Source organism: Sorex fumeus, unplaced genomic scaffold (genome assembly GCF_029834395.1).
Source record: "Sorex fumeus unplaced genomic scaffold, SorFum_2.1 ptg000010l, whole genome shotgun sequence".
In the NCBI taxonomy this organism is placed as follows: Eukaryota; Metazoa; Chordata; class Mammalia; order Eulipotyphla; family Soricidae; genus Sorex; species Sorex fumeus.
In genome coordinates, this window is record NW_026606067.1 from 25,359,723 (window position 1) to 25,381,319 (window position 21,597).

Here is a 21,597-nt window from a genome sequence, read left to right on the forward strand (position 1 = left end):
CACCCCTGACACTGCATGTGATCTCCCAGCCCTGGGGTGACCCCCAAACCATTGGCCTGGGAGACAGCTCAGCACTCAGGACCAGGTGCTCTGCTTGCACCTGGATTCAGATGGACCCACACACCTCACCCGGCCTCTCACCCCCTCCCAAGCCGCCCTGGGCCCTGAGTCAAGTGGCCCCAGATCCCCTGCTTGGAAGGTCCCTCAGAAACAAAGGCAAGGAGGGACAATAGCAGGGGGGAGGAGGGGGGCAGGGCTGACCCGGGTTGGATCCCCAGCACCTCCTATGGTCCCCCAGGCATCCAGGAGTGACCCCAGTGCACAGAGCCAGGAGTAAGCCCTGAGCACTGCTGGGTGTGGCCCCCAAATTAAAACAAACAAAACACATCACTTGTTATTTGAAGAATTGTGAGGAGGCTCCCTCTGTGGTCTCATTCAGCGCAATTATCACCCAACAGAGCCCCAGCCATAAACCAAAACAACTGCCAGTCTCTCAGCTCCCTTCTTTCTCTCTCCCTCTCTTCCTCTCCCTCTCTCCCTCTTCCCCTCCCTCTCCCTTTCTCACTCTTTCTCTCTCCCTTCCTCCCCTTGCCTCCTCTCCCCTCCCCCCCCTCTCTTCTCCTCTCCTCTCTTCTCTCCTCCTCTTTTCTCCATCCCCCCCTCCCCCCAGCTGGAGTAAAAGGCACTTGGGCTTTTACAGGGGTTCCTGCCAGATTTCAAGTCAAGTGGTGCACTCGAGGGGGCCTCAGGGGCTCAAATCCGGACTCCTCTGCTAGATTGCTGTGTGCTCCCGGGAAAGCCACGCCACCTCTCTGAACCCATTTCCTCCTCCCAACCGGGAACGCTGAGAGCCCCGCAGCGCCGGGAAAGCGCCAAGCGCAGGGACGCGTGGGACACGCAGAGCTCGGTTGGCGCGGGCGGACCCGGGAGGCACAGTTTCTGCCGGGGAGGACGGGGCGCGGGGTGTGTGCGTGCGCCGGGGAGGGTGGCGCGGGCGCTCCGCCCTCGGCCGCCGCCCGGGCCCGTCAGGTGCCGTGACAAGCGCCCCGGGCTCAGGAGCCGACTTTCCAGACCGGGCGCACGCGAGCCCCGGCTCCGCACGCAAGGGGGAGGCGACAGCGCGAGAAGCGCTCCCGGCCGAGAAGTCGGCGCGGCCTGGAATCCGCGGAGCACGCGGCCGCCCTCCCCGCCCGGGGCCGGTCCCGGCCCGGCTCGGCCCGGTGCCCGGGCCCGTGGGCGGCGCCGCCGGGGGAGTCTCTCGGCGGGCAAACCTGGGGGCCCCGCGGCGCCCGCCCAGCGCGGGCCTTTGTGCCAGGGACGCCCGGCCCGAGGCGCGGGAGCAGCGTCCGGGCTCACCCGACGGGCGCGGGGCGCGGCCCCCACTGCCCCGCGCCGGGCCCGGCTGTTCGTATTAGAACCCTGCCGGGGGCCGCACGGCCCCGCGCCACCGCCCACTGGCCCGGGAGGGACGCGGGCGCGTGTCTGTGCGGTCACCGGGCGGACAGGACGGTGGGCGCGCGCAGGGCCGTGGAGAGCGCGGCGGGATCCGCAGCCTCGGACCCCGCGCGCGCCGCCTCCGTGGCGGGGGCCGGGCCTGGGAGTGGGGTCGGGCGCCCGAAAACGTCGCCCCCGCGCTCGCGACCCCCGAAAGCGGCCGGCCCGGGACCCTCCCCGCGCGCCCCGCCCCGCCCCCCTCGCGCCCCGCCCCTCCCCCCGCCAGGTCCCGCCGCCTCCTCCCTCCAGGCAGACCTTAAAAGCGCAGAAGGGGGACAGCGCCCTCGGACTCGCCGGGGGACCCTGCGCTGCGCCGGCGGTGGGGGCGGAGCGGGGGCGCGGGGCCCGGGAGTCCAGGACGTGGCCAGGACGCAGGTTTGTGGGGCTCCGCCGAGGAGCTGGGGGGCGTCTCATCAGGCTCTAGTCCTCTCCAGGTCTCGCGGCCCCAAGAGTCTCCTCCAGCCCGTGCCCAGGTGCCCGTCACCCCCGCGCCCGCGGACACACGCAGGACCTGCTTCCAGACCCCACCAGGCCCCCGGCCCTCCCGCCATGGACCCCAGGTTGGTCTAGGAGCGTCCCGGGCACCCTCCGGGTTCTGGGGTGGGGGTCGGGGGCGCATGGCCGCGGTGCTGGGCGCCACCCCCCTGGAGCCTACCCGGCGGTTTCTGAACTGCAGCCGCCGTCGCCCCGCGACGGGGCGTGGGGGAGCGCGTGGCCCGGGGACGCCGAAACAAACGTGCCCCTTCCCTTCCCCTGTTGGGGAGTGCTGGGGCCGTCGAGGAGCTTCTGCCCCGCTTCTCCGCCTCGACCGACGGGCGCCCCGCTGTCCACTCAGGGCGGGCGGAGCCGGGACGCGCCTTTCCCGCACCCGAGCGAGCGTCTCCCCGACGCCTTCTCTCCGCAGCGCGCGCCCCGGCGCGGCCCCCGCCGACCCCCGGCAGCCGAGCGCGCTGGCCGCGCCGCGGTCGCTGTTGCTGCTGCTGCTGCTGCTGCTGTCGGCGCTCGCCGCCCTGCACGCCGGCCGCTGGCTGCTGCGGGCGCGGCGCCGGGCGCCCGGCTCGCCCCCCGGCCCGTTCCCGTGGCCGCTGCTGGGCAACGCGGCGCAGCTGGGCGGGGTCCCGCACCTGGCCTTCGCGCGGCTGGCGCGGCGCTACGGCGACGTGTTCCAGCTGCGCCTGGGCCGCTGCCCCGTGGTGGTGCTGAACGGCGAGCGCGCCATCCGCCAGGCGCTGGTGCACCAGGGCGCCGCCTTCGCCGACCGGCCGCCCTTCGCGTCCTACGGCGAGGTGTCCGGCGGCCGCAGCCTGGCCTTCGGCCGCTACTCGGAGCGCTGGGCGCAGCGGCGACGCGCGGCCCACCGCACCCTGCGCGCCTTCTCCACGCGCAGCCCGGGCGGCCGCCGCTCCCTCGAGGGCCACGTGCTGGGCGAGACGCGCGAGCTGGTGGCGCTGCTGGTGCGACGCAGCGCGGGCGGCGCCTTCGTGGACCCGCGAGAGCCGCTGCAGGTGGCCGTGGCCAACGTCATGAGCGCCGTGTGCTTCGGCTGCCGCTACCGGCACGACGACGCCGAGTTCCTGGAGCTGCTCAGCCACAACGCGGAGTTCGGGCGCGCCGTGCGGGCCGGCAGCCTGGTGGACGTGCTGCCCTGGCTGCGGCGCTTCCCCAACCCCGTGCGCTCCGCTTTCCGCAAGTTCCAGCGCCTCAACCGCGACTTCAGCCTCTTCGTGCACCGCAAGTTCCTGCAGCACCGAGAGAGCCTGCGGCCCGGGGCGCCCCCGCGCGACCTCCTGGACGCGCTCCTGCTCCCCGCGCGCGACGGCGCCCCACCGCTCGACCTGCAGGACGTGCCGGGCACCGTCACCGACGTCTTCGGCGCCAGCCAGGACACGCTGTCCAGCGCGCTGCACTGGCTGGTCCTTCTCTTCATCAGGTAGGTGCTCCCCCACGCCCCGTCTCTCCCCCGTGGAAGGCGCCCAGGTCCGATCCCGCTGGCTCCTGGCACCCCCACCAGCGCCCCAGCGCCCGAAAGGCGGCTTCGGGGAGCCTCCGCGCTGCCCAGACCCGCCTCGTCGCCGCCCTGTAGCCACCAGCTTAGAGGTGCTACACGTCCGTGAGACCTTCCCCGACTCGCTGGGAAACCGGGGTTTTGGCGACAGTGTTCGCAGAGCAAGCCTGGTCCCTGCGTGTTGGAGCGGGGCTGGCGCTGTCGTTAACGCGCCCGTGAGCAGCAGCCCGCCGCGTCCTGAGCCCCTGCGCTGCCTTTGGACCCCGGCCGGCCTCGCTCTCAGGATGGGCCGCCCAGAGCCGAAACCTGCCGCCGGGCTGAGGTTCCAGGGTCCAGCGGTCACTGGGGAAGGGCAGGAGCCAGGGAAAGGAGGCGCCGACAGCCACCGGCCTAGAGCACTGAGCGGTTTCTAGAAAGGCACGCTGGGACCTAGTGGGTCAGCGGCAGGATGGAGGTGGGGACCCCGGGGAGGTCCTATTCTGGGCCCCCAAGAGGGGGCGACTAGATTTAGCAAGTCAAGTAGTAAATTTTAGGTAGGACATACTTTTCCTGGAGATCAGACATTTGCTGGTCTGAAAACTCACATTTGAATTTTGCCCGAGTTTTATCTGGCAACTGTTGGGAGCAAATTTGTTCGTTTGGGAGAGACCAGAAACCTTGGTGCTTACCGGTGAGACCGCCTTGTCCTGTGCGTTTCCTCAGCTCCGTAAACAGCTGCTCCCCACAGCACTATTATGGGGAGTCTGGGGAAACTGAGTACAGGGGGACTGCCAAGGTCCCTGCCCCAGCTGTCCTTGGGGCCAGCTCTTCTCCTTCAGTAAGAAGTTGGGGAGGAATAGTACAGCTGGGCAGCAGATGGTCAGAGTCAAACTAAAGGGAAGGGTGAAAGAGGGCAGCTCTGAGCGCTGCAGCTGATAGGCAAACTTGTCTTCTTCCAGAGCCAGAAATCCGAAGGGTAGCGTGGGGGCCGGGAATTCGGGGGAGGCGGGAAAAGTCCACGCCTGCATCTCTTGGGCTTTTTGAGTGCGGCATGAATGGAATGGTGGCAAAGGAAAAGGTTTGATTCCAAAGACCTGAACGTTTTGACCATCTGAGCCTTTTTGGGAAGTTTGCAGGTCCTTGCAGTGTGACGATAAGCAATGTTCAGAACCACCCCAAACGCCATCGCATACATGCTTGAGATCCCTAGCCCTCCGCCACCCTGAATTATAATAATCATATATGTATTTTATTTTACCTTTGACATTTTAGCACACTGCAGTGTGCATTCACCGTGTTTTCAACTTTGTCTTAGTGATTTTGGCTGGCTCACAGACTATTTCTCCAGGAATGTGTCTTCTGATCCATGATATATGTTTTTTAAATTTTAACACCGTTGATTTGAACCATTTTTTCTTGAAAATATACTTCTAGACCTTGCAAGGATAGATGGATCTTGCTTTGTGTAAAGATTTTAATTTTTGTCTTTTCAAACAAATGTGTGAGCTTACAATGCAGCAAAAGGAATTGATCTGCCATTTATGGTAGTCTCCTACATGTCCCTACGTGTGTCGGGCTGGAGCGATAGCACAGCGGTAGGGCGTTTGCCTTGCACGCAGCCAACATGGCCGACCCGAGTTCGATTCCTCCGCCCCTCTCGGAGAGCCTGGCAAGCTACCGAGAGTATCTCGCCCACACGGCGGAGCCTGGCAAGTTCCCCATGACGTATTCGATATGCCAGACACAGTAACAACAAAGTCTCCAATGGAGACGTTACTGGGCCCGCTCGAGCAAATCGACAAACAACGGGAGGGCCTTTACCTTTACCTTACCTCCTACGTGTCAGGATGTAGGTGGCTTTGATGACCAGACACTGGTTCTCTCTGTAGCACCGAGTGTCCAGGGGCTGGGGGAAGCCTCCTTCCAGAAACTTGACTTCAAAGAAAACATTGTAAGTACATTCTGTGACAACACTGCTATAAAAAGCGAATGTATTAAAATTAGACTAAAACATTTATTTGGCATGAAAGTTCCCTTTTAGCTTTTGACTTTGGAGAAAGGAAAACATGTTTTGTGGGTCCAGCCCTGGTGCTTGGGGGCTGTTGACATGGGGCAGTTGTCCTTCCCTCCTCTGCTGTTTCTGCTGAGAAAATTGGACTGTATCGACTTCGGAGCAGAAGAAAACTTGAAGCATGTAGCCTTCCTTACAGGCCGATACTCAGGAAGCTCGGCTTCATTTTGGGCAAGACCTGGGGTGAGATGCTAATGGAATCCAGAGCTTAAACAGACTGAAAGATATCTGTCAGCAACGGGAGGCCACGGGGTATGAAGGAAGATAAATCCTGCGTTTGCGGCAAATGGAACATCCGAGAGGGCAGCATTCGGGGTGAAATGGGACAGCTACAGAGACAAAGAGGTTCAGTTTCACCCGGGTGGCCTCGAGAGAAAATAAACGAATGTGCGACAATACAAAATCATCAAGAAAAAAATCCAACACTGGTTTTGTCTTGGGAACTAGGGCCAACGAAGGGTTTCCTATTTTATTTGGTTTTGGGTCACTCCTGGTGGTGCTTGGGTCTTATTCCCCGCCATGCTGGGGGACCCTTGGGGTGCTGGGGATCAGCCCCAGGTGGGACTCAGGTGGCCTATGGCTTCGGCCCTCAAGAGAGTTTTCTAGAAAGATGGAAATTCGCTGTTCTCTTCAGGGAGCTGGGTTTTATAGTCTCTGGGTCTTGGCCGTTGATGGGATTACATGGCACAGAGGGACGCGGGGGGGGGGGGGGGGGAAGGCAGCAGTTGGTGGGTGTGACCCCAGCCTACTGGAAGATGGAGGATCTGGGTGGAGGATGCTCAGCCTCGATCCGAGCAGGCTTGGAGATCAGCGCAGAATCTCCTGCCCCCACGCCTGGCTGTCCTCACCAGGGCCCCTTGGAGGGGGGCGGGTTGAGTTTCCCTCCCTGCCTCGATCAGAGCTCTGGCAGCCGAAGACCTCCAGAACCAGCCACCACCATGCTGAGACCACTCTCCACACGCATGAAGGTACCGGCAGAGGAACAAAGGGATGCGGGTCCTGGGGCTGAGATTTCCAAGCCTGCTCAGATTGGGGCTGAGCATCCTCCACCCAGATCCTCCAAATTCCAGTAGGTGGGGGTCACACCCACCAACTGGCCCCCTGGCGCCGTGTAATCCCATCAATGGCCAAGACCCAGAGACTATAAAACCCAGCTCCCAGAAGCTCGCAGCCACATTCGCGGCCGCAGGACATCTTATTATCTCATTCTTACTTTGGACAAACTGGCAGGCTACTGAATGTAACCTGCCCACACGTCAGAGTCTGGCAAACTTCCCGTGGCGTATCCAATATGCCAAATACCAGTAACAATGATGGGTCTCATTCTCCTAATCCTGAAAGAGCCTTGAATATGGCATTTTTTGAAATCTCAGGGCTAGGACGAATAGACATTACTGGGGCCTGCTCGAGGCAATCGACGAACAACAGGATGATCGTGATCGTGGAAATTTGCCATAGAAGGGGGCGGGTTTGCCGCACTCATTGCCTCTCTCTGTTCCCCCACACAGGTACCCTGCAGAGCAGGCTCGGGTCCAGGCCGAGGTGGACAGCGTGGTGGGCAGAGGGCGCCTGCCCTGCCTGGCCGACCAGCCCCGCCTGCCCTACGTGATGGCTTTTGTCTACGAGGCCATGCGCTTCTCCAGCTTCATGCCCGTGACCATCCCTCATGCCACCCGGGCCAGCACCTCCGTCCTGGGCTACCACATCCCCAAGGACACGGTGGTCTTCATCAACCAGTGGTCGGTGAATCACGACCCCACCCAGTGGCGCGATCCCAAGCACTTTGACCCCGCGCGCTTTCTGGATGCCAGTGGCCAGCTGGACAGTGACCTGGCCAGCCGCGTGATGGCCTTCTCGCTGGGCCGGCGGCGCTGCATCGGGGAGGAGCTGTCCAGGCTGCAGTTGTTCCTCTTCACGGCCGTCCTGGCGCACCAGTGTCACTTCTGCGGCCACCCCCAGCAGCGTGAGGTCCACTTCGACTATGGCCTGACCATCAAGCCGCAGGCCTTTCAGGTGCACGCGTCGCTGCGGGGCTCCATGCAGCTGCTGGACCAGGCCGCCCAGAGCCTACCGGCCGGGGTGCCGGGGAGCAGCTCCGGGGCTTTCTAGCTGTGGCTCAGTGCTCAGGGCACTAAGGTGCCTCCTCCCCGCCCCCTGAGTGGTCCCCACCCTGCGCTCAGAGCGAGCCCCAATCAGCGGTAGGGGGATTGGAAGCATTGCTTGTGTTTGTTTTTTAGGGGGGCTCCGAGGCAGTGCCCGGGGGCCAGGGCCACTCCTGGTAGTTCTCGGCCACCCACACTCCTGTGCAGCTCAATATGCTGATGTGCTTCAGCCCTGGGGACTTCCGGGGTCATACCATGGTATGGGGGGACCACTTGGTGCTGGGTCCTTGTGCTGTGCCAGGCTTGCGCCCCCACCCTGAGCTATCTTTGCTCCCCAGGATTTGAGGGAGGACTGTCTGGAGGTTAAGACACCTGGGTGCCGCCCCCACCTACCCCCACGCCAGCCTGTGCCTCTGTGGTGGTGGGGGGAACCGAGGGTGACATGCCCCGGGGAACCAGGTGAAGCTGAGTTTCCGAGCTTGGAGGTCAAGGAGCTCGTGCCTGCAGGACATGAGATGCCGGAAAGGCCCAGAAGCACTCTTCTCGCCTGTTACTAGAAGGACTCATGAGGCTTAGGTACCCGATGGACTCACCTTTTTGCCCCGGGTTGTACTTTTTCTATGTGTTTTTGATTTGGGGTTACACCCAGCAGTGCTCCTGGCTCTGCGCCTCGGGGGACCTTAGGTGGTGCCGGGGATTGAATCTGGGTCAGCCATGTGCAAGGCTGCTGTAGTGTACTGTCACTCCAGCCCTGTGCCTTTTCTTTTTTGGAGGAGTCATTAGCTCAAAAAGAAACCAGGAGGGGCTGGAGCAATAGCACAGCCGGTAGGGCGCTTGCCTTGCACGTGGCCGATCTGGGTTCGATTCCCAGCATCCCATATGGTCCCCTGAGCACCGCCAGGAGTAATTCCTGAGTGCAGAGCCAGGAGTAACCCCTGTGCATCACCAGGTGTGACCCAAAAAAGCAAAAAAAAAAACAAAACCAAAAAAACCCAAAAAAAAACCAAAAAAACAAACCAGGAGTCGTCAGTTTAGTGAATATCTTGGATTTTGGTGGATTTTTAAGGTTGGAATTGTTGAATTAGGTCTCGAAAGATGAAACATAACTCCCCTGGTTGGCAAATACAGAATTTTGGTTACGAGCAAAAAAAAAAAAAAAAAGAAAAAATTTCCAGCTAAGCTTTCAATTATGTGATAAAAATGCAGTGATTTAAGTAAGTTTATAAGGCTAGAAAAAATCACCTAATAGTATTCAATATGTATGCATATATTTTACAATTATTCACAAGCACCACATGTTAATAATTTTTTAATCAGTATTCATTATGTTGATCAAGAACAAGTTAAAAATGTAATTATTCTAGCAAATAGAAAAGTAGAATCAATTTAATCAATTTTGGGTCAAATACATGAAGTGAACTTGTTGAAACCGTTTGCCTCTTTGACATCATGGGAAATGAAGTTTTCATCCAAAACTTGCATGAGACTGAAAAATCTCCAGTTGCATTTGTAAGAGGCCCTTTCGTCACCTCCAATATCTTTATTAAAGTCAGATCACAATACAGTCTCTCTTTTTGCAACAGGTCTGGTTCCTGTGTGAAAATTCATGGCCTCCTGGTGCTTGCATTTCATCTTAAAGCCATCTTGAAGCTGGAGTTCTCACCGCAGGCAGTGAGGACAGGGGAAACTGAGAATTGGCTTGTTGTTCTGCTAGTCAGGAAAGCAGGAGGTCGGGTGGGGGGGGGCAGTTGTGACCGGCCTACTTCTCTCAGATCATTCTAGACATTTTTTTCTCATTTGAAACTTTATTTAAACACTGTGACTGACAAAGTCATTCCTAATAGAGTCCTTTCAGGGATTCGATTTCCAACACAATCCCACCACCAGCGCGACCTTCCCGCCACCGACGTCCCCATGAGCCACCCCAGCCCCCGGCCCGCCTCCTTAGCGGGCACAAAATAATTTATTCTCTATCGCTTGCTACAACATCTAGCTGAGAGTGGTGTTATGGAAGCTTTTGTCCGCAGGTTTGCCTGGCTGAGCCTTCTGTGCTATTGTTTTCTCTCCCTCCCTGGGCTTAGTGGCTTCTACACGACTTCCCGTCTAATTTGCTGTGCTTGTCCTGGGCTGCCAGTGCCCGTTATGTGGCTGTGCGCTCTAGGCTATGGCTCCAGGGTGGTTCAGAGCGTGGCTCGGGCTTTGCAACGACTGCGGCTTGTCTCCAAGCTGTGTGATTGTTTTAAAGCAGCGTGCATGTCTGATTTTGGGACTCAGGGCTGATAAGTTCCTGGAGTTGATCAGATGGACTGAAGACAGGGAACAGGAGCCACAGTCTGTGCAGCTGATGTAAAGAAACTGGAAACCTTAAAGATGGGCTGGGCATCTGGCGGAAGGCCGCTGTGCAGCTCTGATTTTCAGAGCATGTAACCTGCAGGCAGGGCTGTGAGCGCTGGCAATCTTTTTTTTTTTTTCTTTTTGGATCACACCCAGCAATGCTCACGGGTCACTCCTGGAATTACTCACTCACTCAGGAATTACTCCTGGCAGTGCTCACGGGACCATACGAGATGCTGGGAATCAAATCCCGTTCAGCAGTGTGCAAGGCAGACACCCTACCCGCTGTGCAATCGCTCCAGCCCCGCTGGCGGCGTCTTATTCAGCACCGGGGCTCTCCTTGTCCAGGGGGTGAGACGGGAGTGGATGATGGCCATGTGTGGGGTGGGGACAGGAAGCAGCGACACAGCGCATGGGAAGGAAGATGGTTAAATAGTTCCTCCTGTGTTCTGCATTCACTCATTTGTAGACAAAACTGCATTACCAATACAAAGAAAAGTCACTTCAGATGCCTGTGCTGACTCCAAGTAAATGTTAAAAAACAACCCAGCAACACAGCAGATGTTTTAAAATTTGGGATTCCCCCCACCTCTTTCTTCATAATACTTTCATTTAGGACTGGGGATGGGACACAAGGGGTTTGATTCTCCCAGCATGCCCACCCCCTGCCACAACATGGCTGGGTGTGCCCCCACAATAATTTGCATGTTTTTCATTTAATTTTAATAAATTAAACCTGATTTCTCCCCCACCCACCCCCATTTTTGTTTTTGCTTTGGGGCCACACCCGGCAGTGATCAGGGGCTACTCCTGGCTCTACACTCAGGGACCACTGCTAGTGGTGCTCTGGGAACTATATGGGATGCTGGGGATTGAACCCAGGTCAGCCGCGTGCAAAGCAAGTGCCATCCTCACTGTCCTATTGCTCCAGCCCACAGATATCTGCCCCTTCTGAAAATGAAAATCTGGGTCAGTAGTTTTGAAAGGTTCTGAGTCCACCACAGACTCCAGGCAGCCCAGATTCTATTTTTTTTTTGGTTGTGGCTATTCCAGACATTACGGCCCACCTCTGCCCCTCCTGCCCAGTAGCGGGGAGGCTGCCCAGCCCTCCGTGGCCGCCTGACTGGCCGCTGTGTGGGAGGCCACCCGCCGTGGCTGGCTGGCTGGCTGGCTGGCAGCTGTGTGGCAGCTCCAATTTGGACGTCTCGCCAAGTCAGCTAGCTCCAGATGTGTTGAGCTCGGTCTGCGTCCCCCAGCTCCAGATGTGCTGTGTCTAAGGTACAGACAAATGGAGGTGGTGCTGACGCTTTTCGTGGAGCGGAGAGAGCTGGGCTCTGGGGAGGGGGTCTGGTGTCCATCGCCTCCTGAAAGGAAGACAAGACCCAAACCAAATAGAAACCCCACTGGAGGCTGTAGGAGACAGGTTGGAGGCTTTGTCAGGAAACCTCTCTCCGTTTCTCCCCGTGTGAGTGGATTCACCGGCCGCGTGAAGGCCACGGCCTCTAGGGATGGCATCTGGGTCACCAAAGTTGCTCTGATTCCGTGAAGCTCTCAAATAAGCCACTTTCCACACCCCAAGCCAAAAGAAGAGCTGCTTCAGGTGTGTTTGTGTGTTTCCCAGTGTCGTGTCTCAGGACAGAGCTTTGTTCTGTGAAGTGTTGGCGCAGCCTGTGCTGTGTTGCAGGTCACTGGTTCTGTCACCCTTGGAGTGGGTGGGGGAGGGAAGGGATTCTTCCAGGATGCCACTGGCTGGGACAGCTGCTTCCTTAATCCTTTCCCGGCATTTGCGCTTCTCCTGAGTACATGGCTGCGGTGGTTGCACACGGCGCCGATGTGACCAGTGTGCGGCTCTTACGAGACCAAACACAGGTGTCCTGGAAGGAGCAACCACATGGCACCGTCACCACAACACCAAAATCACGTTCACAGTCTTTCTTGTTGAGGTGCTTTCCTTTGTGCCGTAGCAGCTTAGCCGTCTGCCTGTCCCGTCCAGAGGGTGTCTGGAGTCCTGGATGGATGTTGTGCCACATAGATGGGCTCTGTGGAGATGGGCTTTGTTTGGGCCAGTAAAGGGTGGATGGGTGCTGTGTGGATGGGTGCCATATGGGCAGGTGCTGCATGGATGGGTGCTGTGTGGACGGGTGCTGCGTGGACAAAAGCTCCCCTGCCTGTGCCCCAGGCTGCTCACTGTCCTCAGCTGACCCTCGTGCTCAGCTTCCTGCCACACTGCTGGTGTCTTTGCTGCATTAATGTAAACAGCATCAAATTCAGCACGAGAGATGGAGCTGAGTGGGGCCGTCTCGTGTCTGCACAGTCGGTGGCCTGAAGATAGGAACTCCACCATTGGGTGTCGACCAGGAACCATGGGGCACCCCCGCAGAGCGCTGCCCAGAACTTTGGACTCCTTTGTGTGTGTGGACACAGGCCCCTTTCTGCGTTGGTCACAGCATTCGTTGGGGTGCTGTTGGGACATGTACCGAGGTGTCATTGCTGCTGCTGCCACCCCGTGTCAGGGAACCTGGCTAGTGAGATGCTTGCTTCCGGGGGTGGGACCGCTCTCACAGATGGCAGGACTGGGCGGTGCCCAGGTTATGCCCAGGCCATGCTTCCGCTGAGTCCAGTTCTGTGCTGATGGGAGGTCGCCGATGAGGGCAGCCCGAGATGGGCGTGGCGTGGGTGTGATGGAGCCCACGGGTTAGGAAGCTCAGACCTGGGGGGCCCAGTCCTTTCCCAGGGGGCAGGGGGCCTGACGGTCTATGCCAGGGGCCTCCAAGGCTCCCTGCCAAGGGCCCCCCACAGGTCCCCATCGGAGTCACCTCTCCCTGACTCCTGTGGGGCCCTTGTGAGGCTGCTGTCTCCTCTGTGTCCATCCCTCTCCCTGCTGACAGGACAGCCCCTTTGGGCCATCGCTGTGAGGGATGCAGGGGAAGGGGACAGGGCAGGGAGGGCCAGTGCCCTTCAGGGCGCTGCAGTACGCGGGCGCCCCCTGCTGGTTGTAACACATCTGCACCGACACGCCCCCACACAGAATTCCAGTTCCACCCTGTAACTGCCATGCCAGGGAGCCCCGCTGTGCCCCAGTCCTGCCAGGGAGCCCGGGGGTGGGTGCTGGCTCAGGGCAGAACGCTTGCCTCTGTGTGGGGGCCTCCTGAGTGCAAACCTGTGGGGCTCTGGGCGCCTGCTCTGCCTCAGTCAGAGCTGGCCCAGGGCTGTCGGGTTTGCCCTGTGGTTCGGTGGGGGCTGCAGGGCCTGTGGGGTGGTCTCGGGGCACCTTACTCAGTTTCCCAGTGGTCCGGGTGCACAGAGGGTGGGGGAAGGGCTGTCCCTGGATGGGGGCTGGTGGCGAGGTGCCTAGTTGGTGGGAGTGACCATCCCTGCTGCTCCCTCAAATAAGGAGATGAAGTGGGGTCCAGCTAAATGCACCCCGTGTTAGAGAGCTAGTGCATTCTGCAATCTGAGCGAATATTGGTGCAGGAAAGCCTTCCCAGCAGCCGTGTTGAGAACGCCCTGCACCGAGTGGCAAGAAAACGACCCGAGGCTGCTCTGGTGATTCAGTGTTTTAGCACAGTACTCCTCCCCCAACGGCGGTCATGTCTGGTGTTCTCCTGCCAGCAACTCCTTCATGGCCTTTTTCCCGTTTTGCATTCACATCGAGGGGATTCTTTGATCTGGAAAGTTCTCACTGAAGCAGCAGAGCGAATTGTATGACATTGGTTTCATAATTTATTTTCAGAAATAGTCCAAATGCTAGTTACTGACAGGAAAAATACAAAGCGTACATACTTAAAGATCGTTTTGTACTGACATGGTAGCAGCTAGCTTTCGGGGACCGTGATTCACTGTGACCCGTGCGAATGGGTTGCACCCCAGAGGAACATTTTCCTTTCAGGTCTGAGCCCGCCACCCTTGGAGCGAGCACGGGGAAGGTCGACGAAGATCACGGCCCTGGCCAGTGTCGGTCGACAACAGCTGTTGGCTTCTGTTCTTTTTTTTGGTTTTTGATTTTGTAAGTTTGGTTTTGGGGCCACACCCAGTGGGGCTCAGTGCTGAGGGGTGGCACCTGACAGTGCTGGGGTAGAGTGGGCGGTGCCAGGGCTTGAACCGGGGGTCCCGCACGCACATGCGGACCCTGGGCTCAGGCCCCGAGGCCACTTCTTGGGCACAGCAGGACCACCTCGGACTGGCTGGAGAGTCAAGTTGGTATTTACCTCTTTAATAAAGAGTGTAGCATGGCTTGTGCCTGCGACCCTGCTTCTTCATCCTGCACGGAGACAGAGAGGACAGGTGAGCAAGCCCCAGGCCCTGGGCCATGGGAAGAGCACTGCAGAGAGGTGGGGTGCAGGCCGCCACTGGGTCTGCAGCGGGGGGCAGGAAGGAGGGGTTCTTGCAGGGGGGCTGACTACTGGACCCCACGCCCCTCCTCAGTGAGCAGGTGTGCAGGGAGCACCAGGCAGGGGGTCTGGCACGTGCGGCACTGTGGGGTCCTGAGCAGGAGCAGACACCTCCGAGGGTTTTGCGGCGGGGGCGGGGGGAGAGGTGTCTGGCCAGTGACCGAGGGCCAGTCTGGGCCGGGACACTGCTGCCCGCACTGCTCTTCCTTTCATTTTCATTTCAGCTTCTCCCCGGACAGACAGACGCTCATCACATCAGCCCTCAGATACTGGTGCTACCCACCCCCCTCCCCTCACCCCCAACAACTGCACCCCCCCGAAGTCCTCACCCCTACCCCTCCAGCAGCCGCTCTCCAGCTCCCCAGATGCCCCCGCCCCAACCCCTCCAGCCCCCCACACCACCCCCTCTAGCCGCCCCATGCACCCCCACCCCGACAAGCTCATTTGTTGTGAGTTTCTGCAGGCTCCTGTCAGTTTGTCGCTCACTGGCTTTGCCTCAGCACAGACCTGAGAGAGGCCCGGGTCTTCTCACGCTAATGTCCTCTAAACAAGGATGGGGTTAGAAAGAGTGGAAATAAACCCAGTGGACAGGCAGTCCTACGCAAAGGTTAGCGAACATTTACTTAGGGTCCATCTGAAAGGATTTCAGAAATTAAAAATAAACAGATGAGGGGAACTGGACAAAGTATGTTTTTGGAAGTAGTTGCTTGCTAGATTAAAAAACAAAACTGGGGGCTTGAAAGGCAGAACTGATGGCAGGCTCGGCAGATGGGCTGCCCGGGGCTCGGCGCAGGAGGCCTGGGCTACGTCCCATGGCCACAGGCTCCCCTGAGCACTGCCAGGAGCCATCCGTGAGCACTGTCAGATGCAGCCTAAAACCCAAATGAAACTTTTTTCCAGTTTTAATCCTAAGTATCGCCACACTGCTGCTACGGCAGTGCCCAGCCACCAGAAGCCAACCTCTCTGGGCTGCCCGGCACTTCCAAGCAGTGAAGACAGTGCCCGTGGCAACCGGGCTGGCAGTTCAGTGCTGGGGCTGAGGAAGCCATGTCAGTAGAGCTAAGCAGGGCCCAGGGGACCCGCCACTAGCTCCCTGGCCTACCAACCCAACTGTTGATGGCTGTGAGAAAGGAAGATGAATGAATCTCTGATATTAATGTGGTTTTTGAAAGCTCTTACATAAAAGTCTAAATTTATGTCTCTTTTTGTCAGCCTCAGGCTGGCTCAGTGAGGCTCCCTTATCTAAAATCCATCTCTCGCAGAAGAATGCACAGACAGGAAATGATTTCAGTATGTACAAGCTGTAATGAAAGATTTAAATTTAAGATCACAGCTTAGCAGTATCTGTACTCATGCACTGCCAAGAATTTCTTCATGGCCGCCTCAATCTGAGAGCCAGCACCACCTTCCCACCCCCGCCTCCTCCCCAAGTCCTACCTGTGTGTGCAACTGTGTGTGCGTTCATGCATACACATCTCTGTACATTTACGCACAAGGCATGTGTGCACAAGTGCCTCTCTATGCATGCATATGCCCCTCGGTCTGCATGTATACACATGATCTGTGTGCATGTGCCTATGTGTATGCATGTACATCTAAGTACACCTATGTCATGCACATCTCTGCATGCATATACACATATAGGTCCATGGGTGTATGCACATGCGCATATGTCTCTGTCTATGTACGAAGTGGCACTCATGCGAATGCATGTGTGCTCATCTCTTATGTACACGTGTATACCTTTCTGTATGAACACAGTGTGCACGTGTGGATATGTGCGCACATCTCTTACCCACACGTATACACTGGTCTATATGAAGCACACATGTATGTGCATTTGTCCTTGTGTGAGTTCAAGCACGCCATTTGCGTCCATATACACCTGTATGCATGTGTGCATATGTGCCTCTCTTACGGAGCCAGAACGGAAGGAAGGGGGCAGCTCTGCGTTGGCTGCAGGGGCATGAACAGCTTCAGAAGAGGGATTCTGGATGGAATCCAGGTGGTTGGGGGACGGCAGGGGCGGAAGAGGATGCCCTTTGGGGAAAGGCTCTCTGCCAGGCAGAGCACTGACCGGGACATGGAAGGAACCTGGGTGGGCAGATGGGCCACTGCGAGAGACAGGGTGGAGCTGGGGATAGCCGAGGTTGAGGGGCTAGAACCACACCCTGAGGGTCCCTGATGTGCAGCCATCTTCATGCCTGAACATCTGCATGTCAAGCCAGATGTGAGAACTCGTCATACTCTAGTTTAACCCACAGGTTGCCCAGCTCCCCTGTCACCTGTGTCCGCAGCAGGGAACTACTTGATCTCATGGTCTGCTCCAATCTCATATTCTAAAAGGATATACAGCCACTTGTATTTAAAATGACTGCACAGCTCAACAACGAAACCAACCAGAAAACTCCACCGCGAGTAACTGAGGAGCGAGACACACTTCTTCCAGGATGCCTGAGAGCCGAGATGGGCACGGAAAGATGCCCATGGCCCTCTAGTGGGAAGACACACATGACAAGGACAAGCTACCCCTGAGCCGAGGGAGACCGGGTGGCTGTGGGGAGAGGAGTAATGCAAGCTGGTGCGGCCTCGATGGGAGGCAGAGAGGAGAGGTCTCAATACTTAGGGAGGGTTACTCTAGGGCCCAGCAATTCTACCCCAGGTAGTGATCTGGAAGATGGGAAAATGGGAATGTAAAAAAACGCACATTCGCTATGGCGCTACTGACAACAGCCAAGATTTGGAAACCCGAGCGTCCAGTGATGGTGGGCAAAGGACACGTGGCCGACAGATACCGGGGGAGCTCGCTGAAGGAAGGAAGTGCCCTCGTACCAGCCATAGCCTGGGCGGAACCTGGCGAGGCCCTGCTCAGTGAGAGGAGCTGGACGGAGAGCGATGAACTTCATCCTCATGAAGGATGCCAAGGAGTGAGAGCAGGGCTGGAGGGACAGTGCAGCGGGGAGGGCACCTGTCTTGCACTTGGCTGACCAGGACTGGAACCCCCGCAGCCCATAAGGTCTCTCGAGCACTGCCAGGAGTGATTCCCGGGTGCAGAGCTGGGATAAGCCCTGAGCATTGATGGGTGTGGCCCAATTCCACCCCCCCCCCCCAGTCCCCCAAAAGAAATTAGACCAAAGAACACAACATACTAAAAAAAAGAGTTTCAGGCACACGCTAAGACCAAAGTTGAGGCTATATGAAGAAAAGGGGCGAGGGGGTGGGAACTGGGGCACAGGGTCAAAGGTCGCATGGCAGACAGGATGAAAGCTTGATGTGGCTTAGACCCATGTGGGTGGAGAATAACACACACACAAGACCTACGGGTTGGCAGCAGCCAGTGCTGCTGAGTTAAAAAACACTCTCCTAGAACCAAGTTCCAGATTCAGTCAAGACAGTGGCTCCCACTGAGACCTGGGTAGCACGTGCAGAAGCCTCAACTCACCTCTCTGCTCACACAAGGGAGCAACAGCGCCTGTTCACAGAACTTCAGAGCTTCAGGTATGCTCTCGAGATCCATGTAACACTAGGAAGGGAACAGGCCCCACGTTAAAGGCCAGCCTGGCTCGTGTCATCGGCACAAAGGGACCTCGGAACAGTGGTGCGGTTACCTTGGCCAAGAACACGTAATTGTACTTAGAAAAACCAGGTTTTAGTTCTTCAGCCTGATTTTATGAGAAAAAGAGAAGAGAGAAGGGTTAAAACCACAATAGCCAGGAAAGGGCATCTAATCCAGGAACCAGATTGGACTGTACTGCGCTGTGATCTCAGTACAACCAGCAGCAGCGCCAGCTCCCTCGGGCACGTGAGCTGATCTGTGAGGACTGGGTGATCTGGTGTGACCTGGGCCACCAGGGAGATGCTCTGGGCCACTCCACAGACTCAGCACCCTCCCTTCGCTCCTGCCCACCACTGACCCTCAGATCACACTGTCTCTCCAGAGCACTGGAGCACTCGGTAGGGAGTTGGCCCAGTGGCACTACTGTTCCAGGTCACAGTTTGGTTTTCAGACATGACTCCAACAGAGGGTGCCTGGACTTCTTGAAAAGGGGACTCGGTCAGAGACTGAGCGTCCTTGGGCCAGAGAGGTGGGAGGGACAGGATGATACCAAGGCAGTGCACAGACAACAGTACCTTCAGGAAATCTTGCAGCGCCTCCATGATGGTTGAGGTCGGCACTATCCCGAACAGAGTGGCGGCCATTCTCTTCTCGATCCAGCTCAGACTCGACACCTGCGGGGATGGCACAGGCGCTGTGGAAAGCCGCTCACTTGCTCGCTTCGGTGTGGGTGTCTGTGTGTGTACCATGACCCTCATACCCTTTACACGTATGAGTAAACGTGAGTGGATTTGGGTATGCGATTGTGTATTTGGTTGAGTGTATAGATGTGTGAGTATGTATATGTGAATCAAGAGTGTATGTGAGTGAATGTGTGTGTATTTGAGTGAGTGTACATACGTGTGTTTTAGTGTATGAATGAGTGTGAGTATATGTGTTTGTATATGTGATCATGAATTTGAGTGAGCATCTGTGTGTGAGTGTCCTTGTGTGTGCAACACTACATGTGCAGTGTCTGTGGCATCCGGGCCCCCATGCTGCATTCCGAGAGCACAGCCCCAGACACCTCCCCGGCCTTCTGTGCAGGTGCCAGGTGGGGGCCTTCTCTTCTCTCCCGTGTGTTTGCTGCCTGCAGGCCTAGACCCTGCTGTCCCTGGCTCTTGCCCTCCAGGAAGAAAGAGCAGAAGGGCCAGAAGATCGTTTCCATCTGAAACAACCATTTCCTGCTTGGGGCTTTGCGCCCAGACTAAATCGTGCCTGTTCAGGCCTGACCCAAAGCCGGGACAGGCACTGGCGCGATCAGTGGGGCAGGATGTCTGAGGACAAGATGCACCAGGCCCCGGTGGGGTCTGAGGGACACAGCCATCTCCACCCCTCACCGTCTTCTAAAGCCTCAAGGAAGAAGCCTGCTCCATGGAGCACGGTGGAGTCACCCAGCAACAGCCTTTCTCTTCATGGTGATTCATCCATGACCCTCATAGCTCTGTGCTCACATCCTGTGCCATTCTCAGAAACCGATTCCTGTCAGACTCTGGAGCTAACCGCTGCCTGACTGCAAGCTCACGGCCCCGTCTAACGATGGGCCTTGAACACAGGAGCACATGGCTGACGTCCAGCCATAGATGCTGGAAACAAGTCCCACAGGAGGAAAGCAGCATATCCTGCCTTGTACAGGGCCCAGTGTCTGAGAATACACATACACACACACACACACACACACACACACACACTTGGTGCATGAGCTGGTGTACGTGAACCTGCACATCTGTGAGTCTGAGCATGTGTTTGCACATGTCCACATGTGCATGTGGGTGCCCACATATGTGTATCTATGCTCATATGTGTGCACACATGCCTGCTCACATGTGATTATGCACATGGTGTATGCATATACATGTGTGTGTGTCTTTGATCACGTGGTGTCTGTAGCACAGAAGAGAGAGAGCAAGTAGTGAAAGAGAAACACCCCAGGGGAAACTCACAATAGCCAACACATCGAGAGACAAAACACCACAGGGGAGCCTCACAATAGTCAACACAGTGAGAGAAACACCACAGGGGAATCATATAATAGCCAACACAGTGAGAGAGAAACCACCACAGCGGAGCCTCACTCTAGCTAAGGCACAGAGAGAGAATGTTGGGCTCAGACAGGGCCCACCCAGGAGCACCCATGTCCCTGCGTCACTTTATGTACTAGCGCACATGCGTGAGTCCATGGGCAGGTGCAGCAGATCTGTGTACCATCTAGAAAGTTCCCGGTAACAGTTCGCAACTTACAGCGTAGCAGTACCTTCCTCTGAGGTAATACAAATAGGGCTCTTCAGGTAAGAACTCGATTGCTTTATCTAGATGTTTCTGAAAGACAATCAGAGAGAAAGCAGGGCTTTAGGAGCTGGGCGGCACGGAGGTGCCTCTGATACACCCTGGGGTCCTGCCGGTGTCTCCCTGCTGCCCTGCTCCACCCCATCCTCTGCACCGACCTGTCAGCCGCCCGTGGAGGGGACTCACAGCCAGAAGAGCCGCGTTTCCCTGGGTGTCGTGTGGAAGGAGAAGGACTAGGGTCACAGGAAGAGGAGACATCTGAGATGAGTATGCTACCAGAGCAGCCCTGGGGCCTTGCCCTGAGGCTCACAGACCCCAGAGGCAGAGGCCCACAGAGCACAGGAGAGCACCAGATGCTGGAGCCAGTTTCTTCCAGACTGTCAAAATGGTTCTAGCACTGGAAAGCCAAGAACTTGCCATGTCCCTGGTGGCCCCTCAGGGGGAACTGTCACCCGAAGCCAAGTTTGGGGAGCTCAGGACAAAACAGACTGGTCCTCAATCTTTGAAAGAATATGACTCATTCATGAGGCAGCCTCTTTTTTTTGGGGGGGGAGGAACAATAATCTTCAACCACTTACAGACTTTTTGGTCACATTATTATTATTATTTGTTTTTTGGGCCACACCTGGCGGTGCTCAGGGCCTCCTCCTGGTTCTGTGCTCAAGAGTTACTCCTGGTGGGACTCGAGGGACTGTTATGTGTTGCTGGGGATCAAACCCAGGCTGGCCACACAAATGATAAGTGCCTTAGCCCTCTGTGCTCTCTCTCTGGTCCCTCAAGAGATACCTTGAAGCAGTGTCCATAGTTGATTTTGTTTTGCAAACCCTCGAACTCGGACACATGGCCACACAAAACCGCGTACCTGCAAAGGATGGAAAATGGGGTGTCAGTAGTCTTGAATGTAAAGACCGACAAGGTGCCTCTGAAAAATACCTTTTAGGTATCCGTTCGTGTTTACTAAGGCAGTGACCCAGCAGCCGCAAAGACTTGACATGAATTCAATGTCAGTCTCCGACTCCAGGGGTGGGGCACACCCTCCGTCCAGCTGTGTGCTGGGGCTGAGCCAACGCATTTCTGGCTGGGCAAGGAACGGTCACCATGTCCCTAACGCCACCAAAGTCATAGGAGGGTCATAGAAGTCTCATCCCTCAGACATTGACATCCAGGCAGCCCTACCCTCCGGAATGAGGACAATGAAGACCAGTTTCCACGGCCTCTATTCTTGTCACCTGAAAATAAAAACCCTGACCCCAAACAAATAAAAATCAAAGATGGGGCTGCTGGAGCAAGAGTACAATGGGGTCTGGGGTGGGGTGTGTTTGTCTTCATGCATCTGACCT

General features: G+C 57.1%; 2 protein-coding genes across 3 annotated transcripts in view; one reads left to right on the forward strand and one right to left on the reverse strand.

The window, feature by feature from the left end:
* The first annotated feature begins 1,948 nt into the window (after positions 1-1,948).
* LOC130020117 (cytochrome P450 1B1) lies at positions 1,949-7,709 on the forward strand. Its single transcript, XM_056110764.1, has 3 exons — positions 1,949-2,054; positions 2,399-3,424; positions 7,058-7,709. Exons 1-3 carry the CDS (start codon positions 2,044-2,046, stop codon positions 7,656-7,658), a joined length of 1,638 nt encoding a protein of 545 aa, XP_055966739.1. The 5' UTR covers positions 1,949-2,043; the 3' UTR covers positions 7,659-7,709.
* Positions 7,710-8,335: 626 nt separating this feature from the next.
* The window catches only part of RMDN2 (regulator of microtubule dynamics 2), a 37,216-nt gene continuing 23,954 nt past the window's right edge, over positions 8,336-21,597 (reverse strand). The window contains exons 6-12 of one of the 2 annotated variants that reach the window (XR_008791949.1): positions 21,044-21,119; positions 20,213-20,290; positions 18,508-18,606; positions 17,985-18,038; positions 17,819-17,899; positions 14,088-14,246; positions 8,336-8,354 (exon numbers count right to left, since the gene is read on the reverse strand). Coding sequence is in view for 1 of the 2 variants with exons in the window: in XM_056110672.1 (XP_055966647.1) it covers positions 14,190-14,246; positions 17,819-17,899; positions 17,985-18,038; positions 18,508-18,606; positions 20,213-20,290; positions 21,044-21,119 (445 nt within the window). In the remaining variant the exon portion in view is untranslated. Of the gene's footprint in view, positions 8,355-13,628; positions 14,247-17,818; positions 17,900-17,984; positions 18,039-18,507; positions 18,607-20,212; positions 20,291-21,043; positions 21,120-21,597 lie in introns of those variants that run through there. The other variant, XM_056110672.1, reaches the window with a different exon arrangement.

Excerpts from the sequence above, each read along its gene's own strand:
- LOC130020117 (XM_056110764.1), top strand. Across the intron at positions 3,425-7,057 it reads CTGGTCCTTCTCTTCATCAG|GTACCCTGCAGAGCAGGCTC; the intron begins GTAGGTGCTCCC and ends TCCCCCACACAG.